Source organism: Myiozetetes cayanensis, unplaced genomic scaffold (assembly GCF_022539395.1).
Source record: "Myiozetetes cayanensis isolate MyiCay16 unplaced genomic scaffold, myiCay2020 scf87, whole genome shotgun sequence".
NCBI classification, from domain to species: domain Eukaryota; kingdom Metazoa; phylum Chordata; class Aves; order Passeriformes; family Tyrannidae; genus Myiozetetes; species Myiozetetes cayanensis.
In genome coordinates, this window is record NW_026088152.1 from 37391 (window position 1) to 64108 (window position 26718).

Consider the following 26718-nt stretch of genomic DNA (forward strand, 5'->3'; position numbering starts at 1 on the left):
TGTGCTGAGAGGGTTATAGTATTCTATACAAGAAGGTGTCAAACTGTAGGTGACAGAAAATTGTAAGTCTTGTATAAAAATGAAATACTTGAATTGATAATTCAGTAATATTTAAAAAAAACTAATCCTTGAGTTGATCCTTGCAATTTTCCAACCCAAATATCTGCATAAAAAAAAAACATTGCCACATTGTGTAGGGAAGAAATTGAGGTACATGTCAAATCTATCAGAGCTAACTTAGAAGTGAGTTGCCTAAACACATGAAGGGATGGGTGAGTATAGGACCTTGGATTAAACCTGTGTTGATTTATGAACCATAGACATTTAGCTTCTTTCATTCAGTATTGGTACTCTTATTGACTCATATTTTGTATTAATATCTTCAAATTCAGTAGAAAAATAAAATGAGTTCTTGCTTGTTCAGACTCAGTTCCTGTGCTATATTCTTTAAACAAGAGGTTGCATGAGTTTAAAAAAGAAATTAAAAATAGATTTGGTACAAATTGTTGTTTTAAATAGATGTTTCTGTTCATTTCACTAATGTGTGTGTACATATCCATAAACATACTGTCAGAAATCAAGCAATCTAAAATTGTTGTAAACCCAACTGAGTTTTCTTGGAGGTTTTTGTATTGGCTTAACAGACTGTCAATCTTGGCCTTGGTAAGCCAGGCTCAGGCTGAATGCATAGGCTATTCAGTTGCCTCTGAGTTTATTCTACATGTGAGTCTCTAATGGTGATTGTTGTACAGGATTGTGTTTTTTCGATGCATTCTAATAAGTTTGAAAACAGATGAGGTGATCTAACTTCTTGGAAACCACGTAGACAAATCAGTTGACAATGAATTTGCAATGTTATCAACTTTACAGCTCGGTAAAATCATTATTTTGTTAACAAGAATTAATATATAGGCACCAGCAGTGTGTTCGGTTAGATTAAATTAATCTAAAGTATCCTTTCTTTCTTTCAGACCTTACTGTTTATTGCAGTTCATTTTTTAAAACGGGGAATTATGTATATGTGAAATGCTGTTATGGACTATTTATTCAGGTTCCCGGGATGGTTCGATGGGTCTCTGGGAAGTCACAGAGGATGTGTTGTCCAAAAGCAATGCCAGGCATAATGTCTCTCAAGTTCCTGTCTACTCCCACATAACACACAGGGCTCTGAAGGATATCCCTAAGGAGAACACCAATCCTGACAACTGCAAAGTGCGAGCATTGGCTTTCAACAATAAGAACAAGGTCAGTAAGATATGCAAGACAGTTGAGTAGTCCTAAAACTGTCCATATGTATTTGAAAAAGAAAAAAATAATCTTAATCAAATATACTGGAGAATCAACCTAGAATGTGAGTTTGTAAGGACATCTATAATACAGAAACTAATGCTCTTACTTTTCTTTTTTTTTTTTTTTTTTAATAATAGGAGCTGGGAGCTGTGTCCCTGGATGGTTATTTTCATCTTTGGAAAGCAGAGCACACATTATCAAAGGTGCTTCTCTGTTACTGTAAAACTTAAAAATTGGCTTAGCATTTAAGGCTGTACACTATTCTTTATCTCCTTTTGATGCTTGAAGAAAGAGCAGCGGTGTTTGTAAAACACTGTCCTGGTTCTGGCCAGAACAGGGTTAAATTTTGCAGCAGCTTGGAGGGGCATGGCCAGGACCCTGGGGTTATTCAATACCACCTCATACCACCTTACACCGTGCACAGGGGGGATGGAGAGGGGTGGCATTTTTCTGGTTTTGCCAGGGTGTGCAGTCAGGTGGTACCCGATTCCGCATGGTGAACAATCGCATGTGAATCATTTGCCTATCTTGTACCCTCTGTCTTTAGTATTGTTGTTACTGTTCATTTTGCTGTTTCTAGTAAATTCTTGTCTCAACCTTTTTGTGCCTCCAATTCTCCTCTCCATCCCACCACAGGGGGATGTGGGGGGGTAAGTGAGCGAGTGGCATGTGGTCTGGGGTGATTCAGTGGGAACACTAAATTGGGGAGTACCATTCCTACACCATGACAGTCAATGTGGCACCCAATGTGTGGCATGAAGCATTGAGATAACAACAGATTTGACCAGCGTGGGTTGGAAACAAATTTAATCTAAGCATTTGCTGGTTTAGGTACGGAGCCACTGGTCACAATGTTGCTTGGTCTGTTCACATGGTTGTGGTACCTAACCCTGTATATATTCTTATATATGCACTATGTGCTCCTGGCAATGCTCTTTTTCAGAGCAGGGAGAGGGATCGGGATTGTTTTGTTGTTCAGTTTATGACATGATAACATCAAGGGCAATGAGGGTCATTTGGGATGTGTATTCAGTGCTGCTCTCTTGCCCTTACCTCAGGTGCTACCTCTGGGAATTCATTAATAATTGTACCCCATCTGTGGAGGGAATAGGGGAGGATGATTTTCTCCAGCTTTTCACCCCCTTTTCCTCCTTCAGGCCTGGTACAACAGTTTTTGAGAATTCTGAATTCCCCTTGGATGTTAAGGAAAGCATGTTCTTGTTGCTAAGTCTGCCAGGTCTCCTCAGTGCGGTCCACACCATGTTTAGAGTTACAAAAGAGAATTTTAGGAAGATTCATTCAGAGATCTGCCTCGAGGGTAGATAGTCATGAGTGGCATGGAAGGTGGGAGAAAATGGGCCAGCGTTTGGAGGACTTCTCCAATGGTTTGGAAGTTCACCACTGAACAACTACAGGACCCTGATAAAGTGGCAGAATATTTGAAAGAAAAATGCTGTGGCAGCTCCAGAGAGGCAAAAAGTTATGCAACGTGCTGGGCCCTGGCTACTATTTATCAGACACTGCTCATCACTAGACAGCACCCTCAGGGGGAGGAGGAGGAAAGCAGGCCAACAGGCACCGTGACCACTCAAACTGCAGCTGAACCAGAGGATCAACCTGTGCCAGTAGCAGTCATACCTATACAGATGAAGAAATGCAACACCAAATCAGTATGCTTAGTGAGGGATGAAGAGGAAGCAGGCCCCTCAAAACAGGAGGAAGAAGCAGGGCCAGAGATAATCACCTGATCCCTATCCCTGAGGTGAGCTGCAAGATATGCAAAAAGATTTCAGCTGCCATCTGGGTGAGCACATTGTGACCTTGCTGCTCTGATGCTGGAATAGTGTGACCCACAGTTGGAAATTAGAGAGTAGTGAAGCCAAGCATCTGGCATCCCTGTCCCGGGATGTGGGCATTGACAAGGGGATTGGAAAAAGGACAGAAATCCTCAGCCTCTGGAAGCGACTCCTGTCAAGTGTGAGGGAAAGGTATCTTTTCAAGGATTATCTATTAGTGCACTGAGACAAGTGAAATGCCATGGAGCAAGGTATCCAGTACCTGAGAGAATTAGCTGTGCTGGAGGTAATCTATAAGGATTCAAGTAACAAGCAGTCCCCTGTAGATTCAGATTAAGTCCATTGTACACAAACTACATGGCAGAAGTTCCTACGGAGCACGCCATCATTGTATCCCAACTCATTGGCAGTGATGTCATGGAAAGAAGGAGAACAAACTGGATAATTTGCTTGTCGAACTCCAGCAATATGAAGAAAGTCTTTCTTTCTCCCTATGGGACTGTGTTTTGGCTGTGGAAAGACTGTCCAAGGACTTCCAGCAATTTAAAGAGAAAATGTCCCATACCCCTCCATTACAGACCAGTGTCTCTGCTCTTTGGAGTAAGTGCCCTCCTGCTCAAGAGAGAGGGAATACACCACGAGGTTTTACCTGCGTGACCATGGAGGGGACATGAGGAATTGGGATGGAAAACCCACCTCTGCCCTAGGAGCACAGGTACGTGAGTTGAAAGGAAGAACAACCACCACAGGAAATTCAAGGATAAATGCTTCTCCAGTTTCCAGTCGGCAAGTCCTCAGACAGAATAGGAGGGCTGATGTTACTTCTGATCCTCTTGAAGGGACGTCCATTTCATATTTACAAGAAGTGAGCAACTAGTACTATGACCAGAACTAGAGGGGCCCTGCCTCCAGCCAGGTGGAGAAAAGGGACAATCGGATCTATGGGACTGTGTGGATCCAATGGCACATAAGAACCACAAGAGTATAAGACTTTGGTTGACACCAGCACAACAGTGTACCCTGATGCCATCAAGATATATAGGAGCAGATCCACCTCTATTTCTGGGGTGACAGGGAGATCCCCACAGCTGATTGTACTGGAAGCTGAAGTGAGCCTGACTGGGAACAAATGGCAAAAACAACCCATTCTGACTGGTCCTGAGGCCCTGTGTATCCTTGGCATAGATTACCTGAGAAGAGGGTATTTCAAGGACCCAAAAAGCCATCATTGGGCTTTTGAGATAGCTGCTGTGGAGACAGAGGAAATTAGACAGCTGAATACCTTGCCTGGTCTCTCCGAGGACCCTTCTGCTGTGGGACTGCTGAGGGTTGAGGAACAACAGGTACTGATCACTACCACAACAGTGCACTGTCAACAAGACTGCACCAACTGAGATTCCATGATCCCCATCCGTGAGATGATTCATGAACTGGAGGGCCAGGAGTTGTCAGCAAGACTTACTTACCCTTTAATAGCTCTATACGGTCAGTGTGTAAGTCCAATGGAGAGTGGACACTGACAGGAGACTATGGTGGCCTGAACAGTCACACCACCACTGAGTTCTGCTGTGCCGGACAGGGTGGAACTTCAGTGCTAACTGGAGTCCAAGGTAGCAAAGTGGTGCCACCATTGACATTGCTAATGCATTGTTCTCCATTCCTTGAGCAGCAGAGTGCAGGCCACAGTTTGCTTTCACCTGGGGGGTGTTTAGTACACCTGGAAACAACTGCCACGGGGTGGAAACACCGCCCCAGTATTTGCCATGGACTGATCCAGACTGCACTGGAAAAGGGTGAGGCTCCAGAACACCTGCATTACATTGATAATGTCATCATGTGGGGCAACACAGCAGAGGAAGTTTTTGAGATGTACTCTGTGCCTCCCACCACTGCCCAGAACACCATCTTTGGATTTGAAAAGCAAGTCCTTTGGCAACACGTCACGCCAGACAGAATTGAGTCTGACAATGGGACCCATTTCAAGAACAGTCTCATAGACACATGGGCCAGAGAGCACAGCATTGAGTGGGTGTATCATATTCCCTATCATGCAACAGCCTCTGGGAAAATGGAATGGTACAGTGGACTGTTAAAAAACACATTGAAAGCAATGGGTGAGGGACCTTCAAACATTGGGATCTATGTTTAGTGAAGGCCACCAGGTTAGTTAACACTAGAGGTTCCACCAATTGAGCTGGCCCTGCCCAATCAAAACCTCCACATACCATAGAAGGGGATAAAGTCCCTGTGGTGCATATGAGGAATGTGTTAGGGAACGCAGTTTGAATTAGTCCTGCCTCAAGCAAAGGCAAACCCATCCGTGGGATTGTTTTTGCTCCAGGACCTAGGTGCACTTGGTGGGTAATGCAGAGGGACAGGGAAACACAATGTGTACCTCAAGGGGATTTGATTTTTGGGTGAGAACAGTCAGTGATATTGAATTGTATAACATTGGTTGCTGAATGACACTGCCACTGTGTGCCATAACTACCATGGACAATGATTACGAACTGCTCCGGATTCACCAGTTGTGTGCTCCTGATGCAGCTTGCAACCAGCTGACAGCACACCAGCCCTCCTGCCCTGGAAGACATTTTGGAGGGACAGCCATTGACTAAGGGAGAATGATACCCATGCTTGTGTGTGCATGTACATATAGATACATATAGTTGGAAGTTGTAGGATCTGGGCATGATATAGATGGTATAGAATAAGGGATGGATAGTGTCCTGGTTCTGGGCAGGACGGCATTAATTTTTGCAGCAGCCAGGAGGGGCAGGGCCAGGACCCTGAGGTTATTTGCTACCACTTCATGCCACGTGCAGGGGGGATGGAGGGAGGTGGTATTTATCAGGTTTTGCCAGGGTGTGCAGTCAGGTGGTACCAGGTTCTGCATGGTGAGCAATCACATGTCAATCATTTGCCTATCTTGTATCCTCTGTCTTTAGTATTGTTGTTGTTACTGTTCATTTTCTTATTTCACTGATGTTTCTAGCACATTGTTCTTAGCTCAGCCTGTGATCTTTACCTTTTTGTGCCTCCAATTCTCCTCTCCATCTTGCTACAGGGGGATGTAGGGAGGAAGTGAGTGAGTGGCATGTGGTCTGGGGTGATTCAATGGGAACACTAAATTGAGGAATACCATTCCTTATCTATGACAAACACTTAAAACTTTATGTAAAATGCAATGTCCTAAATAATAAGACTTGGAGACAGAAACTTCCCACTCATCTTATTTTTGGAGGGTAAGACATGCTCTTAACTTTCTGCCAGTTCTGGGTGAGCTCAAGTAAACTTTTCCATAGAGTATATCAGATACTTAATTATCAGCGTTCATAAAGGAAGTTGTACTTATTTAAATGTAATTGCAGATCAAACCCCAAAATATCTATACTACTGTATGAAGTAAACTTTTTCAGCTGAGATGATGTCTGTGTATACCTGTTGAAGAAATAACAGCAGCTTAGAATAATGTAATATACCACAATGTCTGTGTTTCTTTGCATGATACTTGGCTTCAGCCTTTATCACCTCAGTTTGGTTCAGATAAAGCATCCAATCTCCTTCAGATTTTTTTCTCTATGGTTCAGATTGTTGTTTTTCTCTTAAAGTTCTGTTATTGTGATGAACTTATTTTTTAGCTGCATTTTAATTTTTTTCACTTCAACTTCCTTGAACATAGCATACAGAATTGTTCTATTAATGTTTTGGTCTTTTCTCATAATGTATTGATTTGTCTTTCCTCTGTTTCCAGTTACTTTCCACAAAGTTGCCATACTGCAGGGAGAATGTGTGTTTGGCTTATGGTCAGGAGTGGTCAGTGTATGCAGTAGGATCACAGGCACATGTCTCCTTTCTGGATCCGAGGCAGCCTTCTCACAGTGTTAAATCCGTCTGTTCCAAAGAACGCGGCAGCGGTAAGAAACTTGTCAGAGGGTGCTTCAAATTGTTTACTTGCAGAATTAGCTATTAAGACTGCAGTAAGGTAAGCTTCTAATAAATAGGAAGGGGTTTTCATGCAATATATAGGTTTTGCTTGATGCCGAAATTTTGCCCCAAAAGGCACGGAGAAACTGCTTTAGAGACAAAGTTTGTTTCTTTAAAGCAGGAGGTATTTTATTGCAACGCGTTGGGGAGCCCTCCAGGTCGCCCTGGGCAAAGAGCTCCGTCGTGTACAATCAGCATAGCTCTTTTATACAATTTTTGAGTATAGGATTACAACACAATCATGCATATTCATTCTATTGCAACATCTACTTGTAATATTCATATATAGGCGGAGTCTGGGCGGAGTCTTCAATTTGGGGAGATTTCACGGTGGGGGTTCCTGTTGCCTTCCTCTGGGCGGGGGTCGTGGGAGAGTCTTCCTCACCGTAAACTTCTGAACTTTCTTTAGATCTTCTCCTTTTAAGGGAGTTTTGGCAATCATAATAAGGTCAGGTTGACTTTTGGCTCATCCTAGGATTTGCTGATGCTACTATTTCCTTGTTTTGTGTTATCCTAATGGTTTTAGTATCCTATTATCAACACGTTCTGTTCCTTCAGACAATTTATTACCTCCGTGGTTTCCTAATACTGAGCTTTCCTGTAGTGCTTCACATTTTTATGTTTTAACTTTTTGTTTCTCGGAGATTGCTTCCTTTTGCATGGCTTCATGCTTTTATGACATTATTCGAGCAACCAACAAACCAAACATAAAAGCAACTCTGAAATCTAATGAAGGACAACATTAGTGATTTTATGATCAACTAAATTGCACACCATTGAAATATTATTTAACTTTTAAAAGTGTACATTTTGCTTATTACTGAACTTTCACTGTGCATTTTAATTCTGCTTAGTTTTTACTGTGTCTTATTCTTTTTTACTTCATCTCAAAGTAAATCCAGTCTTTGTACCACTATTAATACTGTCTATTTTTGCATTTTTCTCTGGGAACAGGAAAAAAGCATGCTATCTGCTCTGTGCTATCATATTGGGAGTCAGTGCTGTGAGTGAATGCTTGCTTTGTAATTTTTAAGCCATGAGTGAGACACTTAATCATCAGTGTGTATTTATTTGCTTTAAATATACAAAAGCTTACTCTTAAAAAAAAAAGTTTGCAGATTTGAGTGCTATTTTCCTTTTCTAATGTGAATGCAGTATGTCCAGTTGAACTTTACACCTGGGCTGGGTCTGAGGGTTTGCAGGGTACATGGTCCCATAAGCTTCTTCCCATACTCTTTATTTTCAAACATGAGAAGGCATTGTGCTGCAATGCCCATTTTAAACCATATTAATCCCAGACTAATAAGTTGCAGTCCTTATTTAGCTTGACTCTAAGCATTTATCTATGGGCAAGTTAGAAAACAAATTACATGTAGGCAAGGATTAGGAAATTTTTATTTTTGTGGTTACTGGGGTTTGAACAGTGCTGTCTAGATAAATGTTAGGGTCTGCTTCTTTCAGATACAGGAGAAGTTTCTATAGTATGATAAAAGGTGCTTTACCAGCTCTTGTTTGTCACTTGAACATCTTGCCAACAACATCCCTTGTCTTGACCCACTGTCAATGAGGGCTCTGTGAAGGTGTCACCCTTCAGTATCATAGGGAAGAAATACCAAGACACTGGAGTGTGGTGACTGGTGGCTAAAAACTCCTGTTGGGAAAGATGATCTATGTGTAAGGAGTATCTCTGGGGTGCTAGTTCATATCTGGAGAAAACCTTTGTTCAATGCTGTTTTCTATTCTACATAGTAGGCAAATTTTGTGTGTCTGTGTGATGGTGGAGGTACCATATTAATTCCCAAGATAATGTTTCAGCTTTCTGTTGGTCTCACTGGGACTTGGAGTGTTGCAGCACCTCTAGAAAGTAGGCTGTTTATTGATTTGCAAACTAAAATCTGGGTTGGCTTTTAAGTGCTTTGAAGTGTTACTTGAATGTGCTTTCAGCTTCTAAATGCACCTGATGAACATGGTAAGTCCAGATTAATTTCTGTTCACTAGTGTCATAGACAAAAGGAGGTCAGAGAAAGGTTGTCAAACTGAAACTGGGGCTGGTTTTTACTGAGTATAACCCTTTCTGTTCTATGTGAGAAGGTAGCTAATGCTTTTTAGTGCATCTTGTGAGTGTTGCTTTTCTTAGCAGCTGTATGGAAAAGTGCAGGCCCTGGACTGTAGTTCTTGATCTGTTAGAGCTACTGCTTTCTGCTTGACTGACCTGCAGAGCAATGTTGTGTGCCCTTGACTTTATAATCCTGAAGGCAGCAACATTAATACAGTGGACAAAGCTTGTGCAGCACAGACTCTGTGTCTACTCTTTGTGTAGGACATGCTACTGCATCTTCGTTTCCTTCTGGGATTTGTAGAGCTCTCTGCCTCTCAGGAGTAAGACTCAATTTGCTCACCCAAATAGTCCAGGTTCACAGGTGGTAGAGTGATGGAAATGTAGGAGAGCTTACTGTGATCAGTTCTAGGCACAAGTGGTGCTTTTAGTTTGATGGGAATGATTAATCTGAGGTACTTCAGCCCCTTAGGAGCCAATTTGAAATGCTGTTCTTGAAAGCATGTTCTAAACATCCACTTAGTAGTGGGTACATAATGGATTCCTTCAGTTTTCTTAAAATTTCTGATTAGAGAAAGATTCACAGTTGTTCTGTATTTTATAGCTTTTTATTAGTAAATTGCATTGAAAAGTATATGCCATCTGCTTTCATACTCCATCACCTGTCTCTGTTAAGTAAGTGTTCTATTGGGTTGCTTGTCGATAAGCACTTTTGAAGCAAAAATAAGAGGAGGTCTGCCCTTGTGCCTTTCTCCTCTTATCCAAGTGACTGCTCTTGCTGACTGTAGAGGGCTTAAAACTCTTTGCATGTATTTGCCAGAGCCAGGCCCTTGTAATGGTGATGAATAACAGGAACAAAGTTCCAAATAACAAAGTGATTAAGCAATGGAAGCAATAACCATGGGAATGTAGAAAACAAAAAATTGATGGCATAAGTCCTTGAAGAGAGGGGAAAACAAAAACGATAGCACCTTTTTTATCCAGGATGTCTAATGATGAGCCAACAAACCCCCAGTTTTGACTGGTTCTGTGATGAAAACTTGCCCTAGGGATGAACTTTGCTCATTATAATAGTAAAAATCACACCCCTAGCTCAGGGACCCTCTACTCACAAAAAGGCCACTATTCATTGAGCACGTACCATGTTTTCTTGGGACACTATGCCTTTAAATTGCAGTAGAGAAATGATAAGCCAATAGCAACTTATCCAAGTAGTGACTTAAGTAAGATATGCTAATAGCCTAAGATTGTAACCATATAAGTAGACCTTCCTTTGCCTTGGTGTGCTGGCTTTGCGGATTTGCCACCCAGCCCCTCTTTCTGCTCAGAACTGTAAATAAATCAAATACCTCAACTCTGTGGTGATCAGCCTCTTGCACACCAGGTGAAAGAACACAGTTCAGGACAACAATGAGGGGGGAGGGATGTCTCCCAAGTTGCTCAGATGCACTTGTAGTTCTCTGAATTAGAGATTCATATACAAATCTGATAAATCTACTTCAGCAGGTGTGAGACTTGCACAGTGGTTTCCCACCTATTAAGCCTGCAGCCAAGACTTCACCTCATATCTGGAACACAACAATATGGCCTTGCCTGTTCTAAGTGTGTGTAACAGATGCTAGTGGCTGTGGATGTAACATCAGGTTGTGGAGGTGGAAGAATGAGGATATGTTTCTAGTTAGGACTCTGTACAGAGGGGAAGGGGAAACTCTCTGCATCTACACTTCTTGGATGTCTGCTGTCATGTGTACTGCTGTGTGTATTCCAGTATGTCACAAGTTTTGTGATGTTCAGCCTCACTTGGTACAGTGAATGTAGCTGACATAACTCACTCTTTTCCCCTCCTGTTTGAATGCTTGTTTAGGCTGTAATTCAGTGGTACTTTAAAGACAGCTTAAAAAACTATAGGGTTTATAACCTGTCTTCATGTTGTGCAGAAAGGGGAAGCATAGATGTGGTGGGGTTTAATCTGCATAGAAGAGTTGTTTGGGTTAGAGTACTTAGACAGAGCAAACCTTTTGCACAATAGAGATGAGATGACAGGACACTTTGCAAATTCCTATGTACAGAATCTCCCCAAGACTATTTCCAAGGGAAGGAAGTTTAATCTGAAGATGAGGCTCCAGATTAAGATTTTGGGAAAACAAAATGTACTCTTTTGCTCAATCTAATGGCATAAGTGAATTGTGTTAGAATGTTTTGTTTGGACTGGAAACTTGTAGCTTCCCATGTGCTGGTGTAACATGGTGGTGCTTTGCTTGTAGTATTCTGTTTTCATTGCTGGGTGAAGTGCTAAAAGTACTAGCTACTAAGGTGTGCTGGTGTGAGAATATTTAAGCAGGGATAGCCTCAAAATTATTTAAGATCCTGATCTATCTTAACAGCAAGGTGACTAGTGATTATCATGCTTATACCTGCTTACAGCTAGCCTGTTGACCAGCAAAATGCACTTAGTAGCAACTGGGACAGTAATTTTTCTCACATAGTCACTTATCACAGCTTGGCAGGTAGCTAGATAGGGTGTGAGCTTGTGGAGGAAACCAATGTGACATTCTTTCCTCTGTCTGCTGCCACGTACTCATGGTGTGTTCACTTAGAGGCTTGTGAAAGACAGAACAAAGCTACTCTTGATCCTAAATTGCTTGTGATCTTTGTTTATCTGTCAGAGCTGGGGCCTGCTGAGAATTAAGCTTTACTATGCACCATCTGTAGTTGATGACATCAGAGGAGAAAGGAAGTAGTATATGTAATTGAAACTGCTGTTTCAATAACATCAATGGGATTTTTTTTCACTGCTCCATAGCAGTGTGTGCTTCAAACTTGTGTGTTGTGGAGAATACTAGTAGGTAGTTCCTCTTATAGAAAATATTAAACATCAAGCAGCAGCACTGCAGGGCCAAAGCATCCATTTTCCTTACTACATTGTGTGTCCCTTCTCTGTTTGACAGGTATTAGATCGGTGAGCTTCTACGAGCACATCATCACAGTGGGAACGGGGCAAGGTTCCTTATTGTTTTATGATATCCGAGCCCAGAGATTCCTGGATGAAAAGCCCCCACGTGCCTGCTATGGACAGAAGCAGAAATTAGGAGGAAATGAAATTTTGAAGTTGACTACTGGGAAAGGCTGGCTGGTGAGTAGCTTGTAGTTGTATGAAGCCCTTTATACAGGAGTTTGCACTGGTTCTTTTTGTAGTAATGGAAGCTATTGTATGAAATGTGTCCCAGTCAAACAGTGATCATGTAACCAATAACTGTAATTTTGAGAGGCAAGAAGTGCTGCAGAATTGCTTTCTACAAAAGCTTTATGAAAGGGTATTGAATGGTTGGTTGCTCGAGTGTAAGGCATTCTGACTACTGTTCTTATGCACTGATCCATAAATGAACTAGATTTTATATCTTATATTTTCTAATGTAATCTAACTTCTAGTTTTCAGAACCTCAAACACAAATTACATTGTCTTCCTTTAAAAATGTGCTACTCTAATGTGGTACTCAAAGAAAGAGAGATTTAATGTAGTTGTGTGCAATATTAGAAACTAGCCTTCTGAGGTAATGCCATGGCAGGCACTTTCCCATTCAGTTTCCCATATGTTATCATAAAGCAGTTAATGGTTTTGTCTAACTTCTCTTCATTATCTTTTGTATCATTGTGATGTAACTTTAAAAACTAATGAAACTTGATATCTTCCCTACCCTTCACCTCCTCCCTACAATGTTTGACCCAAATGTCCTCAGAAAAAGTTTCAGGAGAACTTTGTTATCTTCTCATTGATCTATCTGAAGCTTCAGGAGTATTAACAGAGAAGATCCCTTTTTAGGCTCTGGAAGCTACCTTCTGCTTTTGTGAAACAAGGTTTTATGTTTGTTTGACAACAGTAATAATCTAAACTTTCCTTTTACAGAATCATGATGAAACTTGGAGGAATTATTTTTCTGACATACATTTCTTCCCAAATGCTGTTTATACCCACTGTTACGACTCGTCTGGAACGAAACTCTTTGTGGCAGGAGGCCCCCTTCCATCAGGACTTCATGGGAATTATGCTGGTCTCTGGAGCTAATGATAACTCTTTATAAATGCTAATCTTTACACAGATTTCCCCTTTTCTTTCCTGTTTTAACAACCAAATTGTGTGATGCCATTGATTTCTGGTTTAAATGCAAGTTATTTTTTTGACAGAGTTTTCTGTTGGTCTCTAACAGTCTTGTACATCTTTTTGAACCATTATTTTTGCTTTAACCTCCTTGATCTTTTATATGAAGGGGTTTTTAAATCCTTTTTTTATTGTATTTACTCCAAATTACTCTTCCCCCACATTTAGGCTCTCTTGGCCATGTGTCCCCTCCTCTTCTTTGCTGTGAGGTAGGATTCCTTTCTTATAGAGTGGTTACTCCTGGGCTTTCTGTGAAAGTCTAGGGGCTGTGTGTCTGCAGATATTTTGTGTCAGTTCCATTACCTGGAGTGAGGAGTATTTGTAATTAAAAAATATTTAAAATATTTATAAGAGATAAGCTACTAATTTATCTGTAGTGCCCAGCCCTAGCCTGGGTTAATCTTATTTTTTAAAAATACAAGTCTAATGACACTGTTTATACATAGAGGAATATGGTAATTTTAAACTGTACTAATTGGAGCCCAGGGACAGATTCCCCAGGGGTATTACCCATCAAACCCAAAGTGCAGGAGTTCTCAAAAGTGCATTTGTATTTGATTTGTAGTTTTCAGCAGTGCCAAGAGCAAAAATTGATCCACTGTTCCTTTTCTGCTTCTCCCAGGTAATGGCTTGTACAACAGGAGTTTGTATAGGCTGTTCTGCAGTGTGGCTATTGCAGGATGACATTACATTGAGGGCCTGCAGAGGTGCTGAGAGGAAATGGGGGCTAGGGACATGAGTGTTCTTGTTCTTCAAAATGAACTAAATCTATCAATTTTCCAGATGAGTTAAGGTTCCTTAGTATGCTGCTGCAGTAGCTCATGGGTTCTTCATAAACTGCTTAAAGCCCAGGACCTCTTTATGTCTCAGGTTGTGGAAACTTTTCCCATTTTAGCTGTTCTGGTTGGCCATCTCCTCTAATAAGCTAATGGAATAAATAAAATGTTGTTTGTTTTTTTTCTCTGAGGTTAAAGAGTGCATCTTGGACTTGTCTAATGCAAGCTAGAAGCTTTCCATACAGCTCACATTGAGCTAGCATCTGTTGTCATCTTGATTGCTGTAGGAGAGGCTCAGGCTTTTCCTGAATCCCCTCCTGCCTTCTACATTCAAACTCCCTCAGACTTCACATGGTACTAGGTGGGGAGAATAGGTCCAATGCTCTTCAGGTCCAGCCATGAAGCATGTGCATTCCAGGGTGATAGTCTTACCTAATACTCACTAAAATGCAGGACTCAGGGGTGCACCTCCTAGCCTTTTAGCAGGCACCAAACTTGACTTGTTACTGACACCTCCGTCCTCTGCTTGGATGAATGCCTTTCCTCTGCCCTTGTCATCAGTGGAGCAGTGTGCCTGTATCCCACTGTTTTGGTGCCAAATAGGCAGTTGGTTGAAGCTGAGAAGAAAGACAAGGCTGGGACATGCTCTGTTCTCCTGTGTCTGCTGGAGATCACAGCCACCACTGTTGAGTAGTTCTAATCCCATATGCAGTTCCTGCCAAATTGCCTAGAGCTAGTCTACATGTGTCTTTACGGTCCCTCTTGTCTTTGTACTCTCTATCTTCATCAGTAATGCCAAGCAGTGAGACTTGGGCTTAATTTCCAGTTGGTAGTGGACACTTGGATAAAAATCCTGCAAGGAATGCAGTACTCTCCCATTCGGGTGAAAATCTTGGTAAGATAAGAAGTCTTCCAGAAGTGCACCTGTCTCAGAAGTATAATTTACTCACACTGAGTACTGACATGGGTACCTCACAAACAGATCTTCTTGCTGTATTTCATAATTCTACTTCCCTTGTGGGTTGGTTGCTTAAACTGAGTCAGTTCATGGTGAAATTATAAACTATGGTGTAGCAAAGGAGCTCTCAAATTTTATGTAGAGTTGTTCATTGTAATGGTACCTGTGTTGTTCTGTGATGGCAGCATACTGCTTTGGTTATTTTAGGGACTTTGAAAAGTAGAAGTATACAGAAAAAAACAAATCTTGGTGAAGTATGGCAGGATGTGTATTTCTAGGATTACTCCTACAGCTATCATGTAAGATCATTCTTATCACAGGTTAGTTGTTTCTGGTTAATTGTTTTGTTGGACTTGGTTTGAGGTGCCTTTTTGGTTTTCCTCTCCTCTAAAGAAACTAGACTTTTGAGTCTGAGTGTCGTCCAATTATGCTGAAACAAGTATTTAGGTACCTAGTGTCACCAGTGACAAAGGAAAACTCCTGATCTGGAAACCCTAGCCCTGATGTTGATCTATTAATTTGAAGAAAATTCCAGGTCTGGGTGAGGGGGCCAAAAGGATATTTGTATAGACTGAGCTTTAGCCTCTAAACATGGAGGCCGATCTTTCTGCAGTCAGCAGAGTCTCTAGGTTATTGAAGAGGTCACCTTGACACCCCTGGAAAATGTCCCTCTCTGCTGACTGATCTCCACAAGTACCTCAATGTGTGGTCCTAAAGCCTGGTAGTGTGAGTGCCCTTTTCCTCCCTTTTTTTTTCTGCATAGGAAGCTTTGGACAATTCTCAGAAGAATCTGGACAATGATGTAAAATTTCCCCAGTTTCAGATGCTTCTGTGTATTCTGCTTTCAGGGTGCTTTCTTGCAAAGATAACTTCTCATGGAGAGTTAGCCATCCTTGTTGCTATATGAAAAGCTCCCCCAAAAACTGGGAACAAGCTAGATAGTGCTGCAAACACACAAATTTGGCCATAGAGAACTTAATCCCTAGCCTGTTTCAGTGGTTTTAAATGCTTGTAGTAATATAACAATATAAATGTTAAGTTTCAGAATATTTTGTGGTTGGACATATGTCACTTTTAGTCCAGTCAGTGTTAGAAATTGAGGCAGAGAAAGGTGATGATATGCCAACTGTCCAAATATAAGTCATAGGAGAAACAGGATAAAAAGCCAGGTTTTCTTACTTGATTTGATTTTATTGCCCTACTGGTTTAGAGATCAGAATTGAAATCCAGGATCATGGTGAGAGAAGCAGTGGTTTCCCATTGTAGTGCAGGAATGACTGTACAGCAGGGAATCTCTTGTCTCTTAATGGAGGCAAGTTGAGCACACCCTGTTGCCGTTAAGTCGTGACGGTTCACAAAACACACAAGAAGGCTAATACAGGGCAACATAAGAAAAGGCTTCCTTTATTAAAAATCCCAACTCCTTTTATATCATTGTCAAAAAGCAGCAAGCAAGCAGTGAGCAAGCAAGTAGCAAGCAAGCAACAACATCCTAATTGGCCACTCATCATTACTGATACACTTGGCAGCAATCATGAGACACCTGGAGATGTCCAAGGACAAGACTGTGGTGCTCACATACCGAATCTACGGACTCACAGTCTGCCCTCGCTCCCCAATTGGCCTGTGTGGAAAACTTACTTATCTTCAAAGCCACACTTGAAAGTTTCCCAAGTCAATGTCCTCTTCCAGGGAGCTAACAGACCCGCTGTTAACCCCTACATTTCCCCCTTTCTGTATTTGTGCTAGGAAAATTGCCTGGGTCGTCCTTTGCAGGGCCCTTTGCAAACACGACACCAAACATGGCAACATTACAAGCACAACTACAATCATCTCTAAAATCAGGATCCCCGTTTTGAGCAAAGACAGTAACCGTCCCGAAATTCCTCAACTAGACAACCATGTCTCTCGGCAAGCAGCAGGAAGTCAATAGCAGCACGATTCTGCAATGTAGCATCTTACATCAGTGGCAAGTTTGCAATGCAGTTTAGCGCAGAAGCATTACAATCTTTTGTCAACAGAGTGGACAATCGTGTTACATTAGAAACAAGTTTCACTGCATCAGAATTATTTACAGGTGCTCCAACAAGGCACGTATGAAAAGGCAGTTCTTGTTGCCTCAATGAGGCGCAGAAGGTAGTTTGATTCAGTGCTTTCATCAGGGTCACCCAGACATTCTTGCTGTTCCATGGGCTGAGGCGTTTGAGCTGTTCCACGTAAGAGTCGTCAGTGCTGGTCTCCCCAAGACAGAACAGGATGCACACACCAAGCAGGAACCCACAGCGGTCCATTATCTGCATTAGCTGCTTCTCTCCTCACTGCCTCCCAAAAGGTTCTTGGTTTACTAGGCATAACAGACACAATGGACAGCGGCAAAGTCCAAGAGCCAGATTTACGACTCTTCTGTTTCTTTTTCTCAGGGGCATGACAGCAAGGTCTGCTTTGTACAACAGCCCGCATGGCTCACATTGACTCCTCGTTGTCTGAGCCGGAGGGGGAGGAGGGCAAAGGTGGATCACACTGAGTAGCAGTATCATCTTGCTCCTCAGAGTCCTTGTCTTTTACTGAGTCCACCGTCTCTTTGCCCTGCTCTTTTTACCACTCTTGCAAAGTAGTTAACATCAAACGCCAGGTAGTTGGCAACCCCTCTGTGCCGGGCTCTCCCTTGGAGACAGATTCCCAGAGAGCCTTCCTAACCTTCTCCCACACAATCACACTAAAAGCTGTAGAAAAAGTAGCTTCGTGTCCTTGCTTGCGGCACCACCACAACAAATGCTTTAAACTATTTTCATTTACTTTCTCACCCTGTTTTCGGAGCAAGGCTTTTTAAGTAGAAAGTGTATGAGATTCCTCTTTAGTTGATAAATGCCCCACGTCGTGATTAAGTTCTCGGCAGCTCACCTGTATATCACAAGTGTCACAATGCTGGTCCAGACCAAGGCAACTCCTCTGGCTGCTCTCTGCTACGCCGAGTACCATCATCACTGCACCTCACCGTGCGGTTCTGATTCCTCTCTGGGAATCGTGATTCCTCACTGGAAATCACCACTGTTCCGACCCCTCGGAGAGGGTCGCATCTAATCCCTCAGTGGGGATCGTGTGACCCCCTGGAGTTTCGACCCCTCAATGGGGATCACGTTGTCGGTTTTGATCCTTCACTGGAAAGCACGTCGTCGCTTTCCATCTCTTGTTGGAGATCATGTCGGGGGTCACCATATGTTGCCGTTAAGTCGTGACAGTTCAAAAAACACACAAGAAGGCTGATTCAGGGCAACATAAGAAAAGGCTTCCTTTATTAAAAATCCCAGCTCCTTTTATATCATTGTCAAAAAGCAGCAAGCAAGCAGTGAGCAAACAAGTAGCAAGCAAGCAACAACATCCTAATTGGCCACTCATCATTGGCAGCAATCATGAGACACCTAGAGGTGTCCAAGGACAAGGCTGTGGTTCTCACATACTGAATCTGCGGACTCACAGTCTGCCCTCGCTCCCCAATTGGCCTGTGTGGAAAACTTACTTATCTTCAAAGCCACACTTGAAAGTTTCCCAAGTCAATGTCCTCTTCCAGGGAGCTAACAGACCCGCTGTTAACCCCTAAAACACCCTATTATTCAAATAGCAGATACACCCCCTTGATGCATGGAATTAAGCCTGGTGACTGAGTTTCAGTAACTTCTTGAATGGCTTGCTGTGCTCTGCTGAGACCCAGTGGCATTTGCATTTTCAGGCTGTCTTTTCCAGTGTTTCTTGGCAAGTTCTCTCCCTTGCTCTTTTCTGCCCATCTGAATGGTTTGTTTGGGGTTGCCTCCTCCACCCCAAATCATCCTAGTCTTTACTGTAGCAATACTGTACTTGCAGAGATGACCTCTGTTGAGCAGAAATGGGCTTGCTGGCATTCTGTCAAGCCATGCTTGAGACCCTTAATTTGCTTTATTTTAAACTGGATAGACCTTTGAGGTTGACTCAGACTGGAGAATTGGGCAGTTGCCCTAAGTACATGTTTCTCTAATGGGAGGATTACACAGTAACAGTCTATATCTGAGGGGGAACAGACTCTGGTTTATCTCACATTAGGCACTTGAAAGAGAGAAAAGAACTTTAATTATAACAGACCTTCAGACTTTTCTTCCTGCTGATGATTTTTCAGTTGTGGGATCTGTGTAGCCAGTGATTGTAGGAAGTAGTTAATTTTACTGCTCAGCTCTTTTCAGTTAATTTGGGTAGCACATTTTCAGTATTCATAATCACAGGTAATCAAACCTTATGGGTTCAGTAATACAATTCTTCCTGACTCATTTGACTGTACAAGGGAGAAAGCTGGAGGAATTACCAGGAATAAGGTGAAGAGTAGAATCATAGATTCTACTGGGTAGCAGCCCCTCAGTAACAATGGGGTGTTATGTGATAGACCTTCCTAAGGAAACAGATGCTACTTTGCAGTGTTGGTTTGAGCATAGGCATGAGGGTGGTGCTCGCCCTCTTCACCTTATTTCTGGTAATTCCTCCAGCTTTCTCCCTTGTACAGTTAAGTCTGGTAAGGAGAACTGCTAGTGCTCTCCTTGGGTGCTTTCTGGGATTGCAATAAAGAAGTGAGTCCATTTGTTTGGTTCCCTCATCTGTTTTCTGGTGTTAGTCTAAGGTGAATAAATTACCAAAGAACAGTTAATAGGTGTTTGTTCCTAGTCTCAATTGTTCATTTTCCACATAGATCCATTTTTAAGGTCATGGCAAGAGTGCCCAGTGATCTTACTGGACTTAGTCTGTCCACAGAGGTTACATTCACATTGTGGGTGATTCTTGTGACTTCCTTAATGAGGGGAACTCCTGAACTGCATTATGGGGATATATTTGCTTCCTCTATTTTAAGTCTTTGGCTGCTTTTTGTATGTTAAGATTTAAGATATTTATGTTCAGTTATTCTTCTCCAGAATTTCATCCTCTTTCTTCACCTGAGCACTTGTTTATATATAGCTTGCAGCTGCAGAGTTAACAGATTAAAGTTATCATCCAACTATGTCAAGTGGTGGTTTGTTGTCTTAATTTCTGCCCCTCAGATGATAGGCACTTACTGACCTTGTGAATTAATATTCCTCACCCAGTGCAGATGTGAAATAATCATAGAATCATATAATTAACTGGGTTGGAAGAGATCATCAAGTCCAACTCTTGATCCAACCCCACTGTGATTACTAGATCATGGCACTCAGTGCCACATCCAGCCTCTTCTTAAAAACCTCCAGGGACGGTGAATCCACCACCTCTCTGGGCAGGCCATTCCAATGCCTGATCACTCTCTCTGTAAAGAACTTCTTTCTAATATCCAACCTAAACCTCCCCTGGCAGAGTTTAAGACCATGCCCTCTTGTCCTACTGATAGCTACCTAGGAAAAGAGACCGATCCCCACCTGGCTACAACCTCCTCTCAGGTAGCTGTAGAGAATGATGGAGTCACCCCTGAACTTCCTCTTCTCCAGACTAAACAACCCCAGCACCCTCAGCTTCTCCTCATAGGACTTGTGTTCAAGTCCCTTCACCAGCCTCGTTGCTCTTCTCTGGACCTGCTCCAGCACCTCAATGTCTTTCCTGAACTGAGGGGCCCAGAACTGAACACAATACTCAAGGTGTAGCCTCACCAGTGCTGAGTACAGGGGAAGGATCACTTCCCTGCTCCTGCTGGCCACACTGTTCTTGATGCAGGCCAGGATGCCATTTGCCTTCTTGGTCATCTGGACACACTGCTGGCTCATGTTCAGCTTCCTGTCAGTCAGCACCCCCGGATCTCTTTCTGCCTGGCTTCTCTCCAGTCACTCTGTCCCCAGCCTGTAGCACTGCATGGGGTTGTTGTGGCCAAAGTGCAGGACCTGGCAGTTGGCCTTGTTGAACTCCAGCCCATTGGAATCAGCCCAACTCTCCAGCCTATCCAGGTCCCTTTGCAGAGCCCTCCTGCCTTCCAGCAGGTCGACACTCCCTCCCAACTTGGTGTCATCTGCAAATTTGCTAATAATGGACTCAATCCCCTCATCTAAATGATTGATAAAGATGTTAAACAGAACTGGGCCTAACACTGATCCCTGGGGATCACCACTAGTGACTGGTTGCCAGCTGGATGCAGCCCCCGTTCACCAGCACTCTCTGGGCCTGACCCTCCAGCCAGCTCTTAACCCAGTAGAGAGTGCACCTGTCCAGGCCTTGATGGAGATCACCTGTTTTCTTTGCTTGCAATAAACCAAGAACAGAGGGGCTGTCAGTTACTGCAACTTGGCAAAGCAGCAGTGTCTTTCAGCAGCTGGATGGGAGCTCTGAGATCTCTTTGTAGTGGTCTGATCACCTTAGTTTCCATAAACCCACTTTTCCAAGGTGTCAGAGATTCTTAGCTTCTATTGTAATTGCTGCTATGACTAAATTGCTGAACTGAGGTACAGCTCATTCCTATGAACAGTTGCAGAGCTGTGTGTGATGCAAGTGGAGCTGATCTTCTGGCCAGCCCATGCTGAGCCATGGACTCCTGTGCTAGCCAGGCATATGCTCTCTAGCTTAAAGCCAAGTGAAAATCCCTGTACTTTGCTGACCACCATACAGACAGAGCCCATGGCATGACCTCAACTTAAAATGCATTTCTGAGTGTTGCAGTGCCTTCAGAAACTTAGTCTCTGAAGCATAGGCACCAGGAATTTGTCTGTGTTGCAGACAAGGGAGAGTGGAAAGGAGAATATGGCCACATCTTGTCTGAAGGAATCTCCTGTGTATGCTCTCCCTTACTTCTGGAAGTGGGCACTTTGGTGCATGTTGAGGATGAACAAAGGGCACAAGAGAAATGGTGAAAGTCCATCAGTGTTTGGTATTGCTCTTGGAACTCCAGGAATTTAAAAATATAGAGGGGGATACTTATTCATTGCTCAGGAGGTACTTGTGAAAGGGCTTAATCAGAAATATTTTCAGAGGAATCAAGTAGATATCCTTGTCATTCTTGTTTCTCCATGTTAATTTTCAAAGATTTAAATTAGGAAGTATCTTTTTGCTTGTGATGCTGGGTTTCTTTATGTGGTACTTGTGGTACTTGGCTAATTAGAAGAATGCTCTTGACAGAAAGGAATCTTCCCAATTAAAAATTGAGTGCCATTTTCTAACAGCCTTTCCCTCTAGTATCGTACTGAGAGTGGTGTGGTCTAAGAAAGTGCACACAGATCTAAAACAGGGTGCCACGATCGGCAGAGTTGAGAAAATGTGGGCTGCCTGACCATTTCTGAACTTAAAAAAACACCAAGTATACTTGATTGTATACAAATTCTGGTAATTGGACTGAAACTGAGAGAGTGTATAAAAACCATTGCAACATAGTGTGTGATGTCTCTATAGTCCTAGATGTTGATTCTTTGACATCAGAACAAAAATGTAGGAGTCAATACATTGTTTTCTTAGGAACTGCTTTTATAGATTCCCTTATTAAAAGGGAAAATTCAGGTGCTGAATCTTAAAATCTCATTAAACTTGTACTTTTTATTTGCCCATTCACCTGGTCTCCTTTCCTTTTCAAGGCCTCTCACAGTCTCAGGGTATAGAAATCACTTTGACTCATCCAAATAATACCAAAACAGTCTAACTAGAGGTTAATGTGCCTTCCTCTTCTGGTACCTTGATCTTTGTAAAGTTATCTCACAAACTCATCATCTTAGGGTTGGGTACATGCACTGTCTTTTTCTAAGATATATGTGTTGAAGTTGCAACAGGTTTGTACTGTTATTTGTGACTTGTTCCATTTGTGTTAGGATGTGGTGGAGACAGAAATCAATGCACTGGTTTGTCTTGGTATTAGTCTTACCTGTGACATCTATCAGTGTTTGCTGGTATGTTAATGTGTACACAAATACTGGATCTTCCCCATTGCCTATGATGTATATGATGCACAAACTACACAAGGTGTTTTAAAATGTGCAGTGATCACAACTTGTTGCCTGAGGGCAGGATGTCTTACAGTGAACTGGTTTTCATGTTTTTTTTCCCAAATATATTTAATAAGATCCAAAGCCTTTGAAAAAAAAAAAAAATCAGGGCTTGCTGCTACTTGTTGGTTTTTGCTCTGAATCTAGGGTCTGATGTTTGTTAACAACTCTTGCAATTCCACCCATTTAACAGAGCTTTTCTCAGCTTGCTGTTTCTTTCATGAACTGTGCCAGAAACAGTGCTGGATCCTGAACTATCACAGAAGCTGTCAAGTGAAGTAGTAACAGCTCTCTTGAAATATTACAGTGCACATTTTTTACTGTCAGGTAAAACTGTTCAAAGTTATTGACGCAGCTTGCAAATGGAACAGTGCAAAATTGCAGATATGTGAAACCAGTCTGTCTGCACATGGGATGCAGCATTCAGTTACCTTGTAAATTGTTTCTTCTCTCTGAAAAGTGTGTGTGGGGGTTAATTTTTATTTTTCATAAAAAGACACTACAAATTTTGCTTTGTTTTCTGAATTGGCAAAAGATATCTTTGTTCTGAAACTGACATCTGGAGTTTGGGCTAAGTTTCTGTCTCTTATGCAGATAGAGGATGGTGTGATTGATACAAGATGTCCCTCCCCAGCTGTAAGGTTAATTTGTTCATAAGAACATGGAAACAAGAACACTTTTTCACTTACTATGGTCTTCAATGGACATGATTAACTGAAATACAGTACCACACTGTTGATCCATGAGACTACCTTTGTATTTAGAATCAGCATGATTAGTCATCAGTGTATTGACATTAATAAATGGTCATGGAGCTCTAATGTATGTGTATTTCCTGTACTAACTGCATATGTTCTCTCTGTACCCCAGTGCACACCTAATCTGGAGTTCTCTTTTTTAGTTCTTGCTAACTTTAGAGTTTCTTCAAATTCGGTAAAGTCTTGTTTTTATCACAGTCACTTTTCAGAGTAGAACAGATTGGTTTAACTTTGTTTTCTAATCTTTAGCACTTTCCTCCCATTTCTTCCTAGTTCACCTTTAACAGTCATTTCAAAGCTGCTTGCCTAGTATGAAAAATATCAAGTCATAATAAGAAGCAAACCTGTAGCCCACTGAAGAAAGATCACTCTGTGGCTAAACTTCACTGCCTGGCTGGCTACCTTGGAAGGGGAGACTCCACTCCTGCAGTCTACACAATCTGTAATTCTCTTGCATCCATATTATACAGTGGATGTCAGCAGATCAGGAAGTGGATATGCCCTGCATCTGGACTCAGTTTGTTTGTTAATTTGATCAGTGATGCTTTAGTCAACTAGAGAACTGGCATCTTTCACTGCTACTCAATATTATAACTAAATTGAAGGCAAAATCGAGGGTGCATTCAGTGACTGTTTGCTGACTTGATCCAATTTAAAGGCTTTCACAGAATCACTGAATCAGCTAGGTTGGAAAGGACCTCTGAGATCATTGAGTCCAACCTATGACCTAACACCACCTTGTCTACTAGACCATGGCACTAAGTGCCACATCCAGTCTTAAACACCACCAGGGATCGGGACTCCACCACCTCCCTGGGCAGCCCATTCCAGTGCCCAATTACCCTTTCTATGAAGAACTTCTTCCTAATGCCCAATCTAAACCTCTCTTGGCACAGCTTAAGACTATGTCCTCTTGTCCTACTGCTACTTGCCTGGGAGCAGAGGCTGACCCCCACCTGGCTACAACCTCCTTTCAGGTAGTTGTAGGGAGTGATAAGGTCTGCCCTGAGCCTTCTCTTCTCCAGGCTAAACAACCTCAGCTCCCTCAGCAGCTCATCATAGGACTTGTGCTCCAGATTCTTCACCAGCCTCGTTACCCCTCTCTGGACCTGCTCCAGCACCTCAACATCCTTCCTAAATTGAGGGGTCCAGAACTGAACACAAGGTGTGGCCTCACCAGTGCCAAGTAAAGGGGAAGAATCACTTTGCTATTCCTGATCCAGGCCAGGATGCCTTTGGCTTTCTTGGCCACCTGGGCCCACTGCTGGCTCATGTTCAGCCTGTTGTCAATCAACACCCCCAGGTCTCTTTCTGCCTGGCCGCTGTCCAGCCACTCTGTTCCCAACCTGTAGTGCTCCATGGGGTTGTTGTGGCCAAAGTGCAGGACCCGGCACTTGGCCTTGTTGAATGTCATACTGTTGGATTTGGCCCATCTGTCCAGCTTGTCCAGGTCCCTCTGCAGATCCCTCCTACTCTCCAGTAGATCAACACTCCCGCCCAACTTGATGTCATCTGCAAATTTGCTAATGGCAGACTTGATGCCCTTGTCCAGATCATCAATAAAGATATTAAACAGGACTGGGCCCAACACTGATCCCTGGGGGACACCACTAGTGACTGGCTGCCAACTGGATGCGGCACCATTCACCATCACTCTCTGGGCCTGGTCATCCAGTCAGTTTTTCACCCAATGAAGGGTGCACCTGTCCAAGTCGTGGGTTGCCAGCTTTTACAGGAGTATGTCACAGGAAATGGTGTCAAAGGTTTTGTTGTAGCCCAGGTAGACCACATCCACAACCTTCCCCTCATCCACCAGGAGGGTCACCTGGTCAGAAAAGGAGATCAGGTTGGTCAGGCAGGACCTGCCCTTCCTAAATCCATGCTGGCTGGGTCTAATCACCCAGCCATCCTGTAGGTGCCGTGTCGTCACACTCGATCTGCTCCATAACCTTGCTGGGCACTGAGGTCAGGCTGACAGACCTATAGTTTCCCAGATCCTCCTTCCAGCCCTTTTTATGGATGGGCATCACATTGTCAAACTCCCAGTCATCTGAGACCTCCCCAGTGAACCAGGGCTGTTGGGAAATGATGGAGAGTGGCTTGATGAGCTCTTCCGCCAGCTCCCTCATCACCCTAGGATGGATCCCATCTGGTCCCATAGATTTGTTTCCTCCTGGATAACAAGGGGGCTATTCAGCTCCCTGACCCTGTCTACCAGCTCAAGAGGCCAGTTGTCCTGAGGACAATCTGTCTTGTTGATGAAAACTGAGGCAAAAAAGGTGTTAAATACCCTCATCTTTGGCAACTACATTCCCTGCTGTGTCCAGTAAAGGATGGAGGTTTTCCTTGTCCCTCCTTTTGCTGTTGATGTATTTATAAAAACACTTTTTATTATCCTTTACTGAAGTGACCAGATTAAGTTGTAATTGAGCTTTCACCTTTCTAATTTCCTTTCTGCATGACCTAAGGACATTCTTAAACACTTAATGAGTTGCCTGCCCCCTTTTCCAAAGGTGAAAGGTCTTCTTTTCCTTGAGTTCCTGCAAAAGCTTTCTGCCCAGCCAGGTTGGTCATCTTCCCTGCCAACTCATCTTTTGGCACATAGGAACAGCCTGATCCTGCACCTTCAAGATTACTTTCTTGAAGTATTTCCATCCTTCCTGGACCCCTTTGTTCTTAAGGGCTGTTTCTCAAGGGACTCTCTGAATCAGCCTCCTAAAGAGGTCAAAGTCTGCCCTCCGGAAGTCCAGGGTAGAGGTTTTGTTGATGCCTCTCCTTGTTTCACTGAGTATTGAAAACTCCATCGTTTCATGGTCACTGTACCCCAGGTGGCCTCTGACCACCACATCTACCACCAGCCCTTCTCTGTTTGTAAACAGTAGGTCTAGTGAGGCCCCACCCCTGGTAGGCTCAACAAGAAGTTATCCTCCATACACTCCAAGAACCTCCTAGACTGCCTCTTCTCCGTTGTGTTGAGTTCCCAGTAGACATCTGGCAGGTT

The 26718-nt window shown here is 42.8% G+C and overlaps 1 protein-coding gene across 3 annotated transcripts in view; it reads left to right on the top strand.

The window, feature by feature from the left end:
• LOC126652447 (DDB1- and CUL4-associated factor 12-like) overlaps nucleotides 1–26087 on the top strand; it is a 42595-nt gene extending 16508 nt beyond the window's left edge. For all 3 annotated transcript variants that reach the window (XM_050339200.1, XM_050339202.1, XM_050339201.1), the window contains 5 exons: nucleotides 1052–1245; nucleotides 1428–1493; nucleotides 6841–7003; nucleotides 12078–12262; nucleotides 13034–26087. In XM_050339200.1, coding sequence (XP_050195157.1) covers nucleotides 1052–1245; nucleotides 1428–1493; nucleotides 6841–7003; nucleotides 12078–12262; nucleotides 13034–13192 — 767 coding nt within the window. In that variant the 3' untranslated portion in view covers nucleotides 13193–26087. The remainder of the gene's footprint in view (nucleotides 1–1051; nucleotides 1246–1427; nucleotides 1494–6840; nucleotides 7004–12077; nucleotides 12263–13033) is intronic.
• The last annotated feature ends 631 nt before the right edge of the window (nucleotides 26088–26718 follow it).